The sequence below is a fragment of the Rhinolophus sinicus genome, chromosome 1 (assembly GCF_057876585.1).
Source record: "Rhinolophus sinicus isolate RSI-liver-muscle chromosome 1, RSI-T2T, whole genome shotgun sequence".
In the NCBI taxonomy this organism is placed as follows: Eukaryota; Metazoa; Chordata; class Mammalia; order Chiroptera; family Rhinolophidae; genus Rhinolophus; species Rhinolophus sinicus.
This window is the reverse complement of record NC_142501.1, coordinates 55,246,912-55,264,892: the sequence shown is the minus strand read 5'-3', so window position 1 is coordinate 55,264,892 and position 17,981 is coordinate 55,246,912. Positions and strand designations below refer to the sequence as shown.

Here is a 17,981-nt window from a genome sequence, read left to right as displayed (position 1 = left end):
GTTGTAGTTTATCTGCTGTGCTGCATCGTCACGTGACGCCGGCCTGCCCGGTGGTGGTGCTCCAGGCATTAAGGCCTCTTGCGGGCAAGAGTTTTCCCACTTTTTCCAGTCAGGGACGAGTTCCTCAGCTACCCATCGCTTAGCCGCTATCAAGAAGGCCAGCCCCATGCTTCCTCTCCCCTTCATCTTCAGAGCTCAGAAAGAGTTTAAATTTCAAGAGAAATACGCTAGACAACAAAAATAACTTATTGGGAATTCACAAGGTTTGGGTTACCAGGAAAAAAAGGGCATATCCTTTCATGGAATTCTTTTAAAATATGTATAGTTTTCTGCGGGGCGCTGACATGAGTACCGTCGGGATTTCCAGCTCTCTCTCTCTCTGCCTTCCAGCTTTGCTCCTTCCATCAATTGGATTATGTGAGGAAGACAGAGGATCTAGCCCTCCTTGATGGGGGATGAAGAGTGGGGGATGGCATAGGGATTGTGAGTGACAGGAAGAATTAGGAAAATTCATTTACCCGGATATTTCGTAGTTTCTAATGACATGTTTGGTAAGTATTAACTACTTCCCTAAACACAGATTCTGTTGGCTCTGCTGCTCTTTCCTTCCTCCACCAAAAAATTCAATTCAGAACTCTGGTCTTCCAGTTAGCTTTTTTCTGATGAGCTCTATTGGAGAACTCATCTTTCTCTATCATCATCTTTCTTCATCATCAAGCTCTTTTGTGAGGTGACTATCTACAAGGGAAGACTGTTTAAAACAAAGACAACATCTCTAAAGAATCTCAGCGTTGGAATGGTAATGATATAGGTGCTGTGTGCTGTAGACATCACACACATCTCTCTTGCAGGGTGAGGGACCCAGCAGAGAGGAGGTATTCATAAATAATAAATATATCAATTCTCTCAGTTCCTCTTGCTTACACCTGAGCATTATTGTTCATTTACATGTTGTATGGCAAGTGTTCTGGGACTTTTTCCTATGTGTTTATTGTATCTACTTGATTCTAAATGCCTCAAGGGCAGAGAACTTACTCTTTTTTATTCCCTTTCCATTCTTACAAGTAGGAAATTATTTAAGTATCAAAGATGAATAAAAGCCAATCAATATGAACTTGAGTCACATAATTCAATCCCTTACCTGAATCTCAAGTTTATAGAGCACAGGATGGGGGTGGCCAGTTAGCTCAGTTGGTTAGAGCGTGGTGCTAATAACACCAAGGTTGCCGGCTCACTTCCCACATGGGCACTGCGAGCTGCGCCCTCCTTAAAAATAAATAAATAAATAAATAAATAAATAAATAAATAAATAAAAAATAAAAATAAAAAAGAGCACAGAATGGTGGAAAGAGCTTTGAACTTGATTCTGAACTGAGGAACTGGATTCTGATTCCAGTCAAATTTATTATTAATCTGTGAAATGGAGAAGTAACATCAAACCTCACTACCTCCCAGGGGTTCTACCAGCCTCAAATAGAATAGCCTTGAAATGCTTTCCAAAGGCCTGAACAATGTTTTGCAGTCATTAAAAAGCATGTCTTACATGTACTGACATATAAAGATGTCAGAGATACATGAATGATTGTTACAGTTTTCCTGTGGATTTTAATTGTTTTAAACAGAAAAACAAGACATAGTGTTATAGTATAAAAAACAAAGTTGCAGAATAACTTGCATGGTATGATTCAATTTTTATTAAAGAAACAAAAAACTAATATTAAATCATAGTATTTAACAGTGGTATGAAGAGTGGGATTAAGCGAGCCTGTCATTTTTGATGTCTTACATTCCTATATGTATTTATATTTGTAATATACAGCGGGTGCCAAAAAAAGTATACACATTTTAAGAAAGGAAAAAAATGTATTAAAATTGTAATATTCAACATATATCGATAACAAAAGATGGATACAAGTCATGTGTACATTTTTTTTGGCACCCCGGTATTTATGTATCAATATAAATATATGTATTTTAATATAACATTATGTAAACAGATTTACATTCACATATTCATGTCAAGTATGTAGTTCTGTATTTGCATTTGACTATTTTACAATGAGCCCATATAACTTTTGTATTGTAAACAAAACAAAACCTTAAACCAAATGTGAAGTATTTTTATAACATTAGATCTGATCCCAAGTATGACAAACTTTTGTTTGCTTTATAATTCTATTCTGTGGTTCTGTGGGGAAGTGGTGGCAAAAATAATAAAAGGGACAAGGAGAACCACAGGATTGGGGTTAGGAGAAGAGTGGGGAGTGGAACCTAGACCCATCCAAAAGGCCGTGGCCATTAGCTGGGAACAGCCCCCTCCCTTCCCTAAGCAAGGACTGAATTTCCAGGAAGAGGTCGTCCTCCAAGCCTCAGAACCCAGTACTGTCCTCATGCCCCAATCCTCCTGCCTTCTTATCCATTGGCCCCTGGTTCCTTGGGATGTTTCTGCTCTCCTCAGGATCACTTAAAAGCTCCAAATCAAATAATCATTTGTCCAGCTGGATGGAAGTTCAAAAAATCAGGAGGCTCTTAGTGAAAGATGGTGGTATGTATCAAGTCTGACACCAAATTGACCTTCCCACTTGAGGAAGAGGAAATGAGTTCAAGTGGAATATACTGACACCCTACTCAGCAGCTCACATACCCCAAAGTAGAAGGCCTGTCAGATAGCTGGATACTTCTGTTTGGACCTGCACCAAGCGTAAACATTGCTGGGACTCACCCAACCTCTGGGATGTGTTGGAAAGTTCTACACCCCATTACAGCCCCAGCCACTCATTTTCACACCCAAATCTGGATAGCCTCAGCTGGATTGAAAAGTTAAAAAATAAAATATAAAAGCAAACACTTATGCAGTGCTTACACTGTGGGCTAAGTATTAGTCTAAGCATTTAAATACAGTAATGCATTTAATCTTCACCAGAGCCCTATGGGGTAGAAATGACACTATCATCCCCATTTTACAGATGAGGAAACTGAGGCACAAATTTGAACCCAGGTGGTCGGGCTCTGGTTCCATGCTCTTAACCAGTTCCCTCTGCTGCTGCTTAGCAGAGTATCATGAGTAACATTTTGCAGGCAGTGTTTACCTGCTGAACCAATCCTTTATTTGACCTAAATAGGCAGATACCCCAAAGTGGACCAAATGGCCAAGGCTAACTGCTACCACTCTCTTGTCCTTCCCGAGGGATAGGGCTTGGGCTAGAGAGGGAAAGGCAAGTAGATGAAGGCCCAGGAGATACAGGAAATACGTGTCATAGAAGGGGCAATGGGCAGACAGCAAGAAACAAGGTTTAGCCTCGGCTTTGGCATTCACTTGCTACATGCCCTTTCTTTAAGGGGATTTTCCTTTTGGGGAAAAAAAAAGTCACCAGCACCTAGTAGTAATGCAATGCATGACATATAGTAGTTGCTTGATAAAAATATATTTAAGTCCTAATGGACAATCTCTAAGATGCCTTTAAGCTCCCAACATCCTGTGAGCCTGACAGGAAAGAATCTTCCTCATTCCATCTGCCACCAGCCCCTTTGAAGAAAGCTCATCAGGGACAAAGTTAAAGGAACTCAGTCTGTCTTCTCTACCCCCCAATTTCCTTATCACTTAGGAATGTGGGGCCCCCTCATACTTATATCAGTAAATAATTACTGTCATCCAAAACAACAAATCATTAACTAGGCTCTAGATTCTAGTCTAATAGACAGTTGCTAAATGGGCAGCTCTTGAAAAGCCAGGTGTGATCTAGTCCATCTCCTCTCCAGACATTTACCGAGCACAGCCATGGGCAAAGCGCTCACTTGTGTGCATATATAGGGGGACAAAGGCAAATAAGACCCAATTTCCTCCTGTCCTCAAGTATGGTAAAGAGAGACAGAAAGTCTACAAATAACTATAAAATATATCTAGGTCCAGCTCAACAGGGCAGAAAGAGGAAGTGGAGTTATTGTAATAGACTCTGTCTTAGCCTCAAGATAGGGAAGGCAAAGGTATCTGTTTTTCGTATTTAACCTCAACTTCTATTCCCTGCAGCCTAGGGGTGGGAGGTGGCGGGGCATGTCTTGGTTTTCTGTTCTGAGTAGGGCCCTGAGACCACCTCAGCCCCACCCTGCAGAATCCCATCCATACTGCATTCCACCAGCACCAGTTGATGGTATCTCTCTATGCAGGTAGGGGCTTGCAGGTCTGGAAACATCTTGCACCTTCCTGTCTGGGACCCAAGGAAAGGTCATCAATCCCTTTCCAGAACAGTGGTTCCCCCATGCCCATCTTAAGCACATTCCAGGACACACCCTTGAGCCTACCCTCCCTCTATCCCCACCCTTCTTAGAGCTGGCTCTGCTTCCCGGAGAAGCCCAGGTGCTGGTGGGAGGAGGAAAGGCAGATATCATCAGAGGTGAGGCAGGGAGGGGCCCACAGAACTGGTGTTCCCACTAGTACTGTTTCCTGCCCCAATGGCTCCCTCACCCTCACTCGGTCTGGGTGGGGAAGAGTCAGGTACAGACAAGATGTCCCAGTCCATCAGCCATTCACTGCTCTCTGCCCTTGGGAGCCCTTCAGTTAGCTTTCAAGCAAGGATACGGAACCTGGTAGGCCCAAGGAATTAATGCTGTACAAATGGTACATTCATAGCCACAGAGGCTGAAGGCAGGTAGCATGTATGTGCTGAGCAACAAGCTTCTTCCTATAGGAAGGCCCAAGATTTGCCCCAAAGGGTCGTCATAGAAGTAGCCCAAGCTACTGGTTTGCTCCACATGCTCCACAGATCATCTCTCCCTGGATGTGGAGCAAAGGTTTTGCTTGGCAACTGAGGAGGGTGCCTGTTCCCAGGGTAACAAGATATGGAGGACCTAGGAGCCTCAGGCATTGCCCATCCATTTCTGGTCTGAGGCAATGCCACAGCTCTCACTTTAAGTTGGAGACAGTCTTAGAAAGCCTAGAAATACAAACCTTCTGTTGGTAACCCCACCTCTACCATAAAAACATCCAGCTGCCCACACACCAGAAACTAAGGTGGGTACAGGTGAGGATGAGTAAATCAAATCAATGACGGGTTAAAAGTATTTATTTTTAAGTGGAAAGGGGAAAGGGAGTAACACAGAGGCAACTTTTGGCATCTTCTTTCCAGGCCATCACCCCATGTGCTCCCCAACACAAAGCACTGGCAAGAGGGGCCCCCAGGACAGGCTGAGGGGCCAGATAGTCACAAAGTCAGTCACAGAGAGATCTGTACAACCATGGAGAGCTGGGATTCAAGAGTCTGTCCCAGCCCTCTTGTCCTGGAACAGGGTTAGAGCTCAGGGGCATAAGGCTCCCCAGAGGGTGAGGGCACCTGCAGTTCAGCATCATGCCTTACCACGGTGAAGAGCCCCACCACTGCCAGCAGAGCCATCACCATGACAGCAGAGCAGATGCTGAACATGTTCCGAGTGCCTGTTTTGCGATCACTGTCATGGAGGACGAGGAGCCCCAGGCAGGCCAGTAAGTGCAGGGGTACCCGGAACCAGTTGAGTACACCAGCTTGCTCTGTCTCAGGGATCACCTTTCTCCGCAGGAAGCTCATGCTAGGAAAGTACAGCCCACAGGCCAATTCGATAAGTAGGAAGGCTATGAAGGACTCCACTGGACTCTCCTGGCCGGGGCTGGTGGAGAAAGTCAACATGAAGAGGGAGAAGACGACGATGAGGACAGCAAGGGAGAGTAGGTGCATAGGCTGAAGGTGGTACCTCTTGGAGGTAGCGATGCGATATAAGGAAGAGCCGAGCAGGCTGGCAGCCATGAAGCTGGAGAAGATGATGCCCAGTGGGGCCCCATGTGGGTCCAGCACAGGTGTCCAGAGGAAGACAAAGATGAAGATGACACTCTCAAACAGGGCCTGTATGGTACCAAGCAGCAGCACACGGCGGTCCGACAGGAGGCAGCGCAGGCCCCCAGCACAGGTCCTTGAGAAGGCACGCTGCCGATCGTAGTTCTCTCCCCAGTTGTGCAGGGCCAAGGCCCCGGCAAGAGCCAAGAGAGGGATAGCGGCCACAAAGGGCGCTACAGGCCCCAGCCCCATCCAGCAGGCCACAGCCTCAGCTGCCACACCTGCCACTACGGCTAGCACATGGTTCCAGAAGGCAGCTCGGGCAAAGGTAGCTGGGATCCACTCAGCAGGGAAGTCATGCCGCTCCACGTGCTCATGGATGTACCAGGCCTCGAAGGCGGAGAAGAGCAGGGCGGTGGACAACCCACCAAGTGCTCGGCCCACCAGCAACACGAAGTAGTCCACAGATAGTTTAGTTAAGCAACACAGAGAGTAAGTGAGGGAGAAGAGGACACAAGACTTCTTGCGACCCAGCCAATCCACAAGGGAGGAGGCCACCAGTCCAAAGAGGACTGTGGAGGCAAGGCCACAGACATAGAGGATGGCAATTTGACCCTCCAGGAAGTGGTAATGCTGATAGAGTTTATAGAGGTAGGGGGCCTGAAGCCAGTCAGCTGCCAGGGCCAGGAAGTAGACCTGATAGAAGTCCAGTTGAAATCGAAGGAAGGAGGGATTGCTGCAGGCCCTTCCAGGGGGCTTAGCCCGGCATCTTGACAGCTCCAACCCCAGGCAGGAGGCCAGGAGGACCACAAAAACAAGGTAGGCAGTCACCAGCATGGCGGGCCCCCGGACGACCTGGGGAAAGAAGGGGGTTTCGGAGTCACATCCATTGCCCAGGCAGCACTGTCAAGGGGCTGGGTGTCTAAGCAGACGGCAGCTCCACCCTACCCCCCTGCCAACTGCGCTTTCCCACCCCTCAACTCCACTCCCTCAGAGCTCAGACCGGAGGGACCAGTTGGGTGGGTGGGAGGAGTGGCCCGCCAGAGCGGTCTCTTAGGACACTATGGGGCAGGGAGGGGTAAGAGGAGAGCGGAGAAGACTGTGCATTCGCCCCACCCTTGCCTGGCATATCAAAGAGGGAGTCCCTTCAATAATCCCAGCCCCGCAAGTCAAGGGGCTGCTGCCCTCTTCCACAACAGCTTCTGCATACTTCCTTCTATTACCTTTCATCCTCTCTGGGGAGCTCATTTCGCCCTCAAAGTCTCGTCATCCGTCCCGGGCATTCCTCCCCCCTGCGCGGGCCTCTCAAGTTGCTTCAGGGTCACGCGCGTGCATCTAAGATTCCCCATCCTCCAGGTCACCGTCACCCCCCTGCGCCCCCTAGTCCCCGTCCAGAGCCACCACACCCGCTCGCGCCTCGCCCAGACCCTGTCTCACCTGCTGCCCCGGTCTGCGGGGACGCTCCGGACACGTCCGGCTCCAGGCCGCCCGGCCGCCCTAGCCTCTCCGGCTCCGGCTCCTGTTCCAGCAGCGCGCCCGCCCCTCACAGCCTGCTTCCGGGAACCGGGTAGGCCTCCGGCCGCCGCCATGATGGTCCTGTCACGTGACGGGGGCGCGGCACTCAAGCCCCGCCCCTCTCTGCCTTCTGGCGGGACTCCGGACGCCTGCTTGTGGAGTAGTACTAGAGGCGAGGCGAGCAAGGTTTGCTGTTCTCGGTCTGGCCACGTCCGCTGCCGTCCCGTGACACCCGCTCCTGAGGCTCGGGATACCTTCGGGGCCACCCCGAAATAAAGGCCCATTTTCTCTCTCTTCCTCCGTGCTGTGGGTTAGAGAGCGCGGCTGTGCCCGGGAAGATGCCCACAGTCACGCAGAGCCCGGGGTTGGAGCTTCCCAGGGAATACCGCTGCCCTAAGCCGAGAGGGGCTCCTCTGTTCTCCCCTCTCCCACTGTAGTGCCCTCCAGGCCAGAAGTCAGTAAGGCCCTGACACCTGAGGGAGGCAGTGTGGTGTAAAGGACGTGGACTCAGCTGCAGACAATGGCTCAAATCCCAACCCTGTCACTTACCAGCTGTCTGGCCTCCGGCAAGCCACATAACTTCTCAGTGTCCCAATTTCTTCGTCTGAAGTCATAGAAGAGCAGTGCTCAAATGAAACGGCTAAAGTTCAGCGGCAGCATAGGGTTAAGAACTTCAGTCCGGGAGCTGAACGCCCACTTTCTGCCACTTACCAACTGTCTATTACCTTGGAAAAGTTATTTAACTTCTCTCCAGCCTTAATATGATTGCTTCGAAACCCTCCAATGTCTTCCCATCTCACTAAGCATAAAAGCCAAAATCTTTTTAATGGCTAACAAACCCCTCTGTGCTCTGTTCTCTGCTACTTCCCTGACCTCCTCTACCGTTCTCCCTCCTACTCCTACTCCATCTATATATACTGGTTACCACCAGGGCCTTTGCACACTGTGCCCTGTAAAGTTCTGGTTCTCCCAGACATCCACATGGTTCCCCTCCTCAGCACGTCTAGTTCTCTGTTCAAATGTCACCTTATCAGAGAGGTCTTCCTTGGCCATCCTGTTTAAAATAGCAACAACGCTACCTCTTCCACAGTAATCAACCTGCTGTCCTTCCAATTCTCTATTTTCCTTTGCTGCGTTTTCTCCATAGCATTTAACACCATCTGGCATACTATATGTTTTACTTGTTTACTTGTTTACTATCTCTTCTCCCTATAGATATTGAGGTTTTGTTCACTTTTATTTCTAGTATTTAAACAGTTACTGGTACATTAAAAAAATAAAAAAATATTTGATAAATAAATGAATGAGTAAATTAATCCTTGTAAATTACTCTAAAAAGTACTGGCCCATATTAGCTGTTAACACTTATCAAACAGTTATTATATGCCTAAGCTCTATTTTAAGAAATCCTGGGCCAACAACTATACGTGAATTATCTCATTTAACTGTCACAAAAACCCATAAGGTAGGTACTATTATTATCCCCTAGAATTGGGAAGATTAGGTAACGTGTCCAGAGTCAGAACTGGGACCCAGATCTTTCCAATTCCATGCCCATATGGTTTCTGAAAAGAATAAATGACTTCACCTGGCTGCACAGGTAATTAGTAAATGTTGTTTTTCTTTATATTAAAGTTTGGGGGGGCAGGAGTTTCTGGGATTACATCTAGAAAAATACTTTCTTATGCTAAGGGAAACAGCTGAGATTTATATCCAAACTCCAAAGTGCCTTCATCCCTAACTGGCAAACTTCTAGAGAGTAGAAAGGGGCAGTGGTTCCCATGTACTCATCTAGAAACACTAAGACTCAAAAAATCATGATTTCCCCAAGGTCATTCATTCAGTGAGTGAGGGCATTGCTGACCCAAATGCCCTCCATCCCAGTCCTGGGCTGAAGCCCCTTGAACTCATGACTCCCAGTCTCTCAGTTCTTGGTGGTTTTTTTCTTTGGGAATGGAGGTCATTCTGAATGAAAGCAGGGACTGGGACAGAATGGCCTTACATTTCTTGCCTTCTGTTTTTCAGGACGGAGGCCAATTTTCTCTCATTATTGAGTTGCACTTTGTTCAGAAGCACCTGATAGAGAGAGACTTAAAGGAAGGTTACATTATTTTGGATTATTTTTGTTTATTTTAGGACCTATTCAAAATATGTTTTCTCTTTAAGGTCCCACTGGCCCCTCAGAGCTGTAAGGCATGCTGGGAAAGTTCCTAAATGTGGGGAATGTGCCAGCAGAGGACTGGAGAAGATAAAGGAATTCTTGGCTTTCAGGGCAGGTGGGGAAGATGCTCTGGGAGTTCCTAGGAAGTATGCTTACCAAAGGAGCATTATTTAAAACTTTTATTATGAACCTGTTCAAACATACGCAAAGGTAGAGAGCATAGTTCTGTGAACCTCTATATACTTAATTCAGCAATATTGATTTTGTCACTTTGTTCCCCCTACTCCTTTTTTTTCGGTCCTTTTTTATTGCTAAAATATTTAAAATTACATATGTCACTCCACTCCATAATTCAGTATGCATCTCTAGAAAATAAGGACTTTTTTCTTATTTTTACATCTAACAAAGTCATTTTTACATCTAACAAAATCAACACTGATTCCTTGGCATCATAAATACCTACGCCATCAATAACCGTCCCCAAATGTCTGAAAATATCCTTTTTAACATTTGGGTTTTACAAATCAGGAACCAAACAAGGGCCTCCTGTTCCATGTAGTAGTTGTCTTTTTATGTCCCCTCTCACCTTTTCCCCCCAGCCATTGACTAGTTGAAGAAATGCGGTCAGATTTCCTTTAGAATGTCCCACATTCTTGATGTGTCTTCTGACTTCCTTGTTGTGTCATTGAATTTGTTCTTCCATCCCCCGGTATTGCCTAGTAAATGGAGGTTAACTTTAGAGCTTTGATCAGTATCACGTTCAGTGTTTTTGTTTGGCAAGAGTCCTTCATAGGTGGAGCTGAGCCCCACAGACTGTGATGTGAGCCCCTCACATCAAGAGGTTCATGGTGTGTGGTTGTGCCGCTTTTAGTGATGCTAAGATTCATCAGGGGTTCAGGTGGTAACAGTTCGATTCTTCCATTATAAAGTTCTCCATCAACCATCATCCTTGGTTTCATCCACTGAAGATACTTTGATCAATTATTGCATTAAAGGTTGCAAAATGGTAATTTTTCTTATTCCATATTCCTTCAATATTAGCTGGAATTCTTCTGTAAATAAGAAGTTTTCTCCACCACTTACAGCTATGTGGCTACCGTGAAATATAGTTTACATAGGAGAGGCAGAATACATGCTTAATTCATTTTTTTCTAATCGCTAATTTTCAGACTAAGAAGTTGGGAGAAGCATCATTTTTCAAAAAGTTTGGGACGAATGGCCTGGACAGTGGGTGGGTAAAGGAGGGACTATTCTTGTAGCTGTGTCCAGGCCTTGCTCACTGCAAGACATGGGGTGTGGGGGGGACAGACAGATACTAGAGGCCTTGGTGTCCTTGGACAGAAATGGGATGGTCATGAGACAGGCCTAGTATGCAGGCAGCTGCAGGGGAGAGGAAGAGAGAGAGAGAGAGAGAGAGAGAGAGAGAGGAAGTGAAAAAACAGCTAGACACAGATGCTAGGAAGAGAGATAAACAGAAAGGGAACAGAAATGAGAGCTCATGAATGAAATGCACCCAGAAGTAGAACAGGACAGAAAAGCATAGATATGAGATGGATTAAAAGACCAAGGAAGAAATAGACATGAAGACACCAACTGAGACAGGGAAGGAGGAAGAAAAAGACATGTATGTTTAGTAGAATTTAAATTAGAACGGGAAATAGAGGAAGGGAGAATTAGAGGGGTAGAGAGTGGGAAAAACATGTCAAGACACAACTTAGGGGAAGGCAGAATGCCCTGGTGACAGAGAAAGAAGGAAACAGAAATGGAGAGAGTGACACAGAAAGATGAAGAAAAGACAAACTGAAAGATAAAGAGATTAAAAAAAAAAAAAGAACACGAGGACCTACTATAATACAATAAATAAATAAATAAATAAATAAATAAATAAATAAATAAATAAATAAATAAATAAATACCAAAGAAGGGTCCCAGAGAAGAAGGCTGGGAAAGAGAAGGCTGAGAAAGACTAGTGTCAGAGAACTTGAGAAATGTGGAGGGGGTGCTCAGGGACTCCCAGCTTCGGATCCAGCCCTCGGCAAATACCTGGGTCTCTCACTTCCAGCTTCCTCATGGTGGCTTCTCCAAACTCCCAGTTCTGCCTCCAGGCGCAGGGGATGTATGACTAGCTATGTGTGGATGGGATCACTGGGCAGCTGAGTCATGTTCCCAGCTTCCCTCATCCCCATGCCCGATAAGCATAGATGTCACAGATGGGATTAATCCTGGAAGACTGAGGTCATAAAGCTGGGCAAGCACTCAGAGGTTTGAAAGACAAGACATCCAGGCAGAAAGCACCAGGTTCCTAGAAGCAAAGGACCGTGTAAGATGTCATGACATCCAAGGGGAGGGAGGAACCAGAAACCCTCTGCTCTGCCTCCTTTTCTGGTACAAGAGCCACTGACCATCAGTGCCTGACTCAAGACGAGAGGTAAGGGCTCCAGAGACTCTTGGGTCAGTCAGGATATGGCCAGAGGTCCAAGGGGAAGAAATGGCCCCTGGACAAAGGATTCCCCTGCCACCTCTAGAGGAAGAGTCTATCTTATCCATGTGAATTGCAGAGGAGTAAAGCCAAGGGTCTCCAGGGGAGGCTGACTAGAGGGGGAAAATGGCCAACTTGCTCACCTTCAGGGGCCATGGAGGGGGCTCTGAGAAGAAGTTTCCATTCCAGAAGTTTCAGAAGAGGAGGTTCTGGAACCAGCAGGAACATACCCAGAAAGTAACTTCAAAGCAGATGCCAGCTCTCACCCCCAGGACTGAGGAGGAAGGGGGGTGGGTGGGAGGGGATGGTGGGGGGCTCTGAGCAGCCTGCTGCCTTTATCTCCCTGGGGGAGGGGTCCAGGTTAACCCTCTCACTCCACCCAGAGCTTCTGCCTCCTGCCTGAGGAGGCAGCACCAGAAGTGCTCCGGAATAGATGATCCCCAAGGGGGGGTGGCAGCCTACCTAGACTATCAGACAGCGTCCCTGAGAGGTGCGTTGTCCCCTGAAACAGCAGCTGCAATGGCCAGTGGAGGTTGGAGGTCCCCAGACAGGCCCTCGACCGCAGCTGCAGCTGTCACTGTAGCCCAAGCTGGAGCTCCCACAGGCAGCTCGACCCTTGGAGCAAGTGTAAATGGGGCAAGGAGAGGGGTGACAGCAGGTCAAATGTGGACCAGAGCACAGGACACAGGAGCTGTGAGGACAAGTCAAGGGAAGACAGGCAGGACAGGGAGGGCAGGAGCAGGTGCAGGGTGGGCCAGGGAAACTGGGAGAGGAGGGGCAGGTAGCTGAGAAAGAGGGATAGGCAGTGGAGGAGCAGGTGGGAGGGGGGCAGCCAGGGCAGGGGCAAGCACAGGCAGAGGGGGAATAGGACAGGCAAGGAGAGGCAGCTGGTGGGCCGTGCCCAGAGGGTGCAGGAGGCTGTTGGTGGGTGGCCTTCTTGTTCCGAGGCCCCAAACGTAGGCCCAGAGAGAAGTCCATTAAGCTGCATGAGCAGCCAGGCTGGGGGTTGGGTGAAGGGGAGGGCAAGGGGGGAGTCAGAGGGGCGGAGTGTTCGGCAGGATTAAACCTAAGACACTGCTGAGCCTTGCTGAGCCTTCAGAGAGCTCAGACCTCCCCATCCAGCCCTCCTCTTGCAGGCCTGCCCGGCAGTACTCCCTCAGCCACCCTCCTCTCCACTGAAAACCCTCCAACTGCACCAGACCAGAACACGTTCTTCAAATATGACGTGCACTTTCATGCCTTCAGTCCTTTGTTCACTCTGTTCCTTCTGTTTGGAGTGCCTTTTCTCTTTTCTCCACCTGGCGAGGTCCTGTAGTCTCTGAAGTCTTACCTTTTATTCAATCAAAAAGTATTCCTTGGGCTTCAGGCACCTAACACCTGCCTGGGTAAGGACCCCAGCCCTTCACTCTCCAGCCCTGATGACCAGAATGGCTGCTTTATGCTCCCCAGCAGCCCCCAGCTGGGACTTAGGGAAGCAGCCGCAGCAGTGCTTGGAGACTGAGCCAGGGAGACTGGTGGGAGCTGGCAGCTGAGGGAGGACGTCTGGGTTCTGGGTGTTTCCAGACAGGGCAAGTCCCAGGTGTGGGTGTGGGGATGCCCAGCTGCCTCTGGGAGACCGACAACCAGCCTGGACGAGACAGCTAAGTTTCCTCTCTTATGGAGCGCCGACAAAAGTGAGGGGTGGTGTGGATGGGGACCAAAACCAAATAGGTAAACAAACAAATACATTAGCTTATTTCAGAGCATGCAAATGGCAATAAGAAAAACAGGGCAATGTGAAAAAAAGTGCCTTAGTAAGGTTGATCCATCAAAGTCCCACTATAGTCAGGTAGGACAGCCATTAAGGGTTTTGAGGGGAGATACAGTCTGTCAAGCCCTGGCAGACCAGGGGAACGTTGCTGCAAGCTGAATAGAACCCAAGTGACTGAGCTATGGAGAAAAATAAAGCTGAGAAGGGGATAAGGAGTGATGGAGGTTGAAATCTAAAATTCGGTTATCAGGGAAAGTGCCACTGAGAAGTAACCTTTTGGCAAAGACCTGAAGAAAGTGAGGGGGTGAGTCATGTAGATATCTAGTGGAAGAACATTCCAGAGAGGGGGAACAGCAAGTACAAAGAGCAAAGAGGAATCATAATGGCAGAGGTAGAGAGCAAGGCAGAGGCCTTGGGAGCCACGGGAGGGACTTGGATCTTATTCCAAGAAAAAGGGAAAACCACAGAGGGTTTTAGGCAAGAAAGTGTATGGGGCTTCTTGGTTCTACGCCTGCCTCTGGTTAGAATGTTCTGCTTTCTGTGGAATTGGTACAACCATTCTGGAAAACAGTTTGGCCTTATCTGATAAAGTTGAAATCTCCTGCAGATACATTTTGACTCTTAGTGTTATAGCCTCGCAAATTTCTTGCATGTGTGTACTGGGAAACCTGTACAAGAATGTTCTTAGCCACATAATGAGAGCCCAAACTGAAAACAACTCAAACATCCACCAAGAGTAGAGTAAAAAAATAAACTGTGGTATATTCATGTAACTGAATATTATGCAACTATGAAAAAGACAGTTATATGCAACAACGTGGATAAATCTCACAAACAAAATAAGTAAGACACAAAAGAGTTGTTAATACAGTATCATTTCATGTATATAACCTCAAAAACAGGCAATGTTAAGCAATATTGTTTTGGGATGCATACCTAGGTGTTAAAACTATAAAGAAAAACCAGGAAATAATAACCACAAAAGTCAGGATGGTGGTTGCTTCCTAAGGGAGGGATGGAATTATGAAAGGGATACATGGGAGCTTCTAGGATGTAAGAAATACTTTTTCTTGACCTGGGTAGCAGTTGAATACGTATTTATTTTATTCCAATTTATTCTGTACACTTTCAGAATAGAAAAAATTAAAGTACCACTTTTTTTCTGCTCTATGCTGCCTCATTCAAAGCATTATGTTGAAGTTAGATATTCCTAGTTCATACAACTATCTTTCCTACCAGACCTCGAGGACAGAAACCTTCCCTGTATTTCTGGCACCTGTCATTGTCTGGTATTTAGTAGATGCTCAATAACTATTTGCTAAACTGGATTGAGTTGAATTCCCCCAAGGCTCTCATCCCACAGAGAGGTGGGCAGCTACAGAAGAGGAGGAAGCCTGCTGTGATGAATAGAGCTCAGTATCACCAACACGTGGGTTCCCATCTTAGCTCTGCCACTTCCTAGCTGTGTGATATTGGTCAAGTTGCTTAACCTCTCTGGTTCTCAGCTCTCTCTTCTGTGAAATGCGGGTGATAACCGCTACTTCTCTGGACTGCTGTGGGGATTAAGTGAGTAATGTACATGCCTAACACAATGCCTGGAACATTTAGGTACTCAGCAAAGGATAGCTTCCCAACCCCCTCCCCCCAGCCCCACATCTCTTCAAAGGAGTCCGCTAGAAGGGGCAATCAGACATCAAAGACAGTCCCAGAGTGTGGGCCCACATCCTCAGGGCCCCTTGGGGCTAACTAAGGCTGAGATGTAGTCTGGTCAAGAGCTGGTAGACAGAAAGATCCAATTGAAGCTGAACAGATCCAGGCAGTTAGTGGGAGTTGGCAAGGGAGGTAAGACAGCAGGGTCTGGGAGTTTCCATCCAGGGGAAGTCCCAGGTGTGGGTACACGAGTGCCAGGGTGGCCCCACCCAATACCCTGGCCCCAGGGGATGTGGGCACAGGGAGGAAAGTGGGTCAGAGCAGGGCTGGAACTTAACCCCATTGGTCCCATGACCTCTTTGCCAGCTCCAGAGGAGGTGTAGTCACAAAGAAGTCTGCTCCCTCCTCCAAGGGGTCCTTAATTCCTTTTCTTCAGAAAGGAAGAACCTTGAAACCTTGGGACCTGGACAGGAGGACCTGGAAGCCCCCCAGCGGACAGAGGAGAGATAACCCCCTAAGTCCTGAGTGGAGGTTTTGTACAAAAAAGACTGCTGCACCCACCCACATGGTGACTAGCAGACACCTGGATCGCTCACCTCAGATACACTCTACGATTTAGTTCCAGGAGCAGGACAGGTCAGGGCTGGATCTGAGGAGGGGGGAGTGTATGGTAGAACAGCTCAGAGGAGCCTCTGGTGAGACTCCAACTGGGCAAATGCAAGCATCCCTCACTTTGAGGGCTTTGCCAAAAACATGGGGCCCTGTTTTCCGTGTATAATCTCAGGCCTAAACCTATGGATTCCTCTTCCCTATATGTGCCTCCGTTTCCCTTTCTGGAGGAGTAGATGAAGGAATGGGTGGAATCATTTCAGGGCAAGGTTCCTAGGTGTTGCACGGTCCTGCTTTGGTCAGTAGGCGGTGCTTACCATCCCTCCTTTGTAGCATATCCAAGGCTAGGTGGGGAGCAGGAATAGAGGGTCCCTCCTCTTTCTGGGGGAGCAGGGTGGCTGGGAGCCAGGACCTTGATTCCAGGGCCTTTACACATACTCTTCTGTTGCCCTCCCTTCTCTCCACTCTCCCCCTCACTCTTTCCCAGAAGCCTTTCTTGATCTCCTTGGCTGGGGGGAAATCCTGCTACTACCCATTCTTATCGTACCTTACGCTTTTCCACAGTGGTTATCACTTGCAATTTTGTGGATTATTGGTTAACATCTGACTCCTCCCCCAGACTCCAGGCCTGCAAGGACAGGAACCATACCTGGGTGTTCCCCAGGCCTAGCACAGTGCTTGGCATATAATGGATGCTTAATAAAGATTTTTTGAATTCATGAAAGGTGCATGTTTAGGGAAGAAATTCCTAGAATTGTTTATGCTAGTTCTAAAATCTTGTGTTTCAAAATCAAGGCCTTATTCTATGTTGGGATCTGGGCAACACAGGCTGGTAAGGCCCTTCCACACACAAACTCATTCACCAAGAGAGCCAGCAAACTGGCAAGCAGCAGAATAAGCCTGGTATAAGGGGTGGAATTGAGCAAGTACCCCGGGCAGGGCAGGCACCAGCCTTGGCACAGAGCAGGCCTAAGGAAGGAGGTGGGAAAGGAGGGGAGGAAGGGAAAGGAGAAGACACGTGTTGTACAAAACATGTTTTCATCACATTCTCCCCGGGTGCCCTGGTCTCCAAGCCCCAATGGCACTTCCATGCCTTAATGATGTCCTTGGGGGTTGTAACAGAGCTCCCCTAACCTCCTACAGACATCTGCTAGCCACCTCTGAGCATGGCATAGGTCATCCCCTCCAGTTCCAGACTGAGCATGGGAAAATTACCTGTTCAGTGTCCTGATGCTGGTGTGGAGAGCGTGAGGGTGAAAATTTGGGGTGGGGCAATATAACAAAGTCAGGGTAGGTGGGACGGATTCTGGATCCTTTCCCTCTCAGGAGCTCTCCTCTGGTCTTTGTGATGAGGGGAGCAAAGGAAGTCTGGTCCTAGGGCCCCTAAGATACCATTTCTCTAAGTTGACAGGGTGACTAAGTGGAGCCATCACAAACAGAGCAAAGCCTAGAAATAGGGATGACTCGAGAAAGAGAAATGAAGGGAGCTCTCTCCACCCGTTTTCAGGGTGGGAGGCCCTCTTCCCAAGCTTCCTCCTGGAATCCCTGGATAGAAGCCTGGCTCCATTGCAAGATGGAGAGAAGAAGAATCTGAATCCCTCCGAATGTCCCTCTTCCTTGTTCCCCAGTCCTGTCTTGGCTCTTTAGTTTGACTTCGGAACTGCTGCAGCCGCCAGACAGACCCCAATCACTGGGTCCTGGGGAGGCGTGGCAACCCTGAGGGGCGGGGCTGGTATAGGGCGGTTCTTCCCGGGCATCGCCCCCTGGCTGCTGTCCCTGGCTGGGGACGGAGGAGGCTACCAGAAGGGCGGAGCCACAGTTACCACGACGGGTGGATGTTCAAACACCCACCGACGACAACGACGGGGGGCAGACAGACAGACAAACCAGGACAAAGAGGAGGGCAAAGACAGATGGAATTCCAGACCTGTTCTCTCTTTCCAGTGCTCTCTACTCCAAGTGCTTTGTCCCCTGTTTTAGCTTCCCTGTCTCCATCTGCTACCCCAATTGCACAGT

At 48.1% G+C, this 17,981-nt stretch overlaps 2 protein-coding genes across 3 annotated transcripts; both read right to left on the bottom strand.

The window, feature by feature from the left end:
• Positions 1–5,042: 5,042 nt before the first annotated feature.
• SLC61A1 (solute carrier family 61 member 1) lies at positions 5,043–8,198 on the bottom strand. 2 transcript variants are annotated; one of them, XM_019724472.3, is made up of 3 exons: positions 7,866–8,198; positions 7,239–7,620; positions 5,043–6,656 (listed from the first exon to the last, which is right to left on the bottom strand). In XM_019724472.3, exon 3 carries the CDS (start codon positions 6,636–6,638, stop codon positions 5,286–5,288), a length of 1,353 nt encoding a protein of 450 aa, XP_019580031.1. In that variant the 5' UTR covers positions 6,639–6,656; positions 7,239–7,620; positions 7,866–8,198; the 3' UTR covers positions 5,043–5,285. The 2 variants fall into 2 exon arrangements, with proteins under 2 accessions (XP_019580031.1, XP_019580032.1); XM_019724473.3 differs by lacking the exons at positions 7,239–7,620; positions 7,866–8,198 and adding an exon at positions 7,025–7,169.
• A 4,130-nt stretch (positions 8,199–12,328) lies between these two features.
• LOC141568651 (uncharacterized) lies at positions 12,329–14,182 on the bottom strand. Its single transcript, XM_074319095.2, has one exon. The coding sequence runs from the start codon at positions 12,932–12,934 to the stop codon at positions 12,419–12,421; it is 516 nt and encodes a 171-aa protein (XP_074175196.2). The 5' UTR covers positions 12,935–14,182; the 3' UTR covers positions 12,329–12,418.
• Between the last annotated feature and the right edge of the window lie 3,799 nt (positions 14,183–17,981).

Coding starts and splice junctions, on each gene's coding strand:
- SLC61A1 (XM_019724472.3), bottom strand. CDS start 6,638: ATGCTGGTGACTGCCTACCTTGTTTTTGTGGTCCTCCTGGCCTCCTGC.
- LOC141568651 (XM_074319095.2), bottom strand. CDS start 12,934: ATGGACTTCTCTCTGGGCCTACGTTTGGGGCCTCGGAACAAGAAGGCC.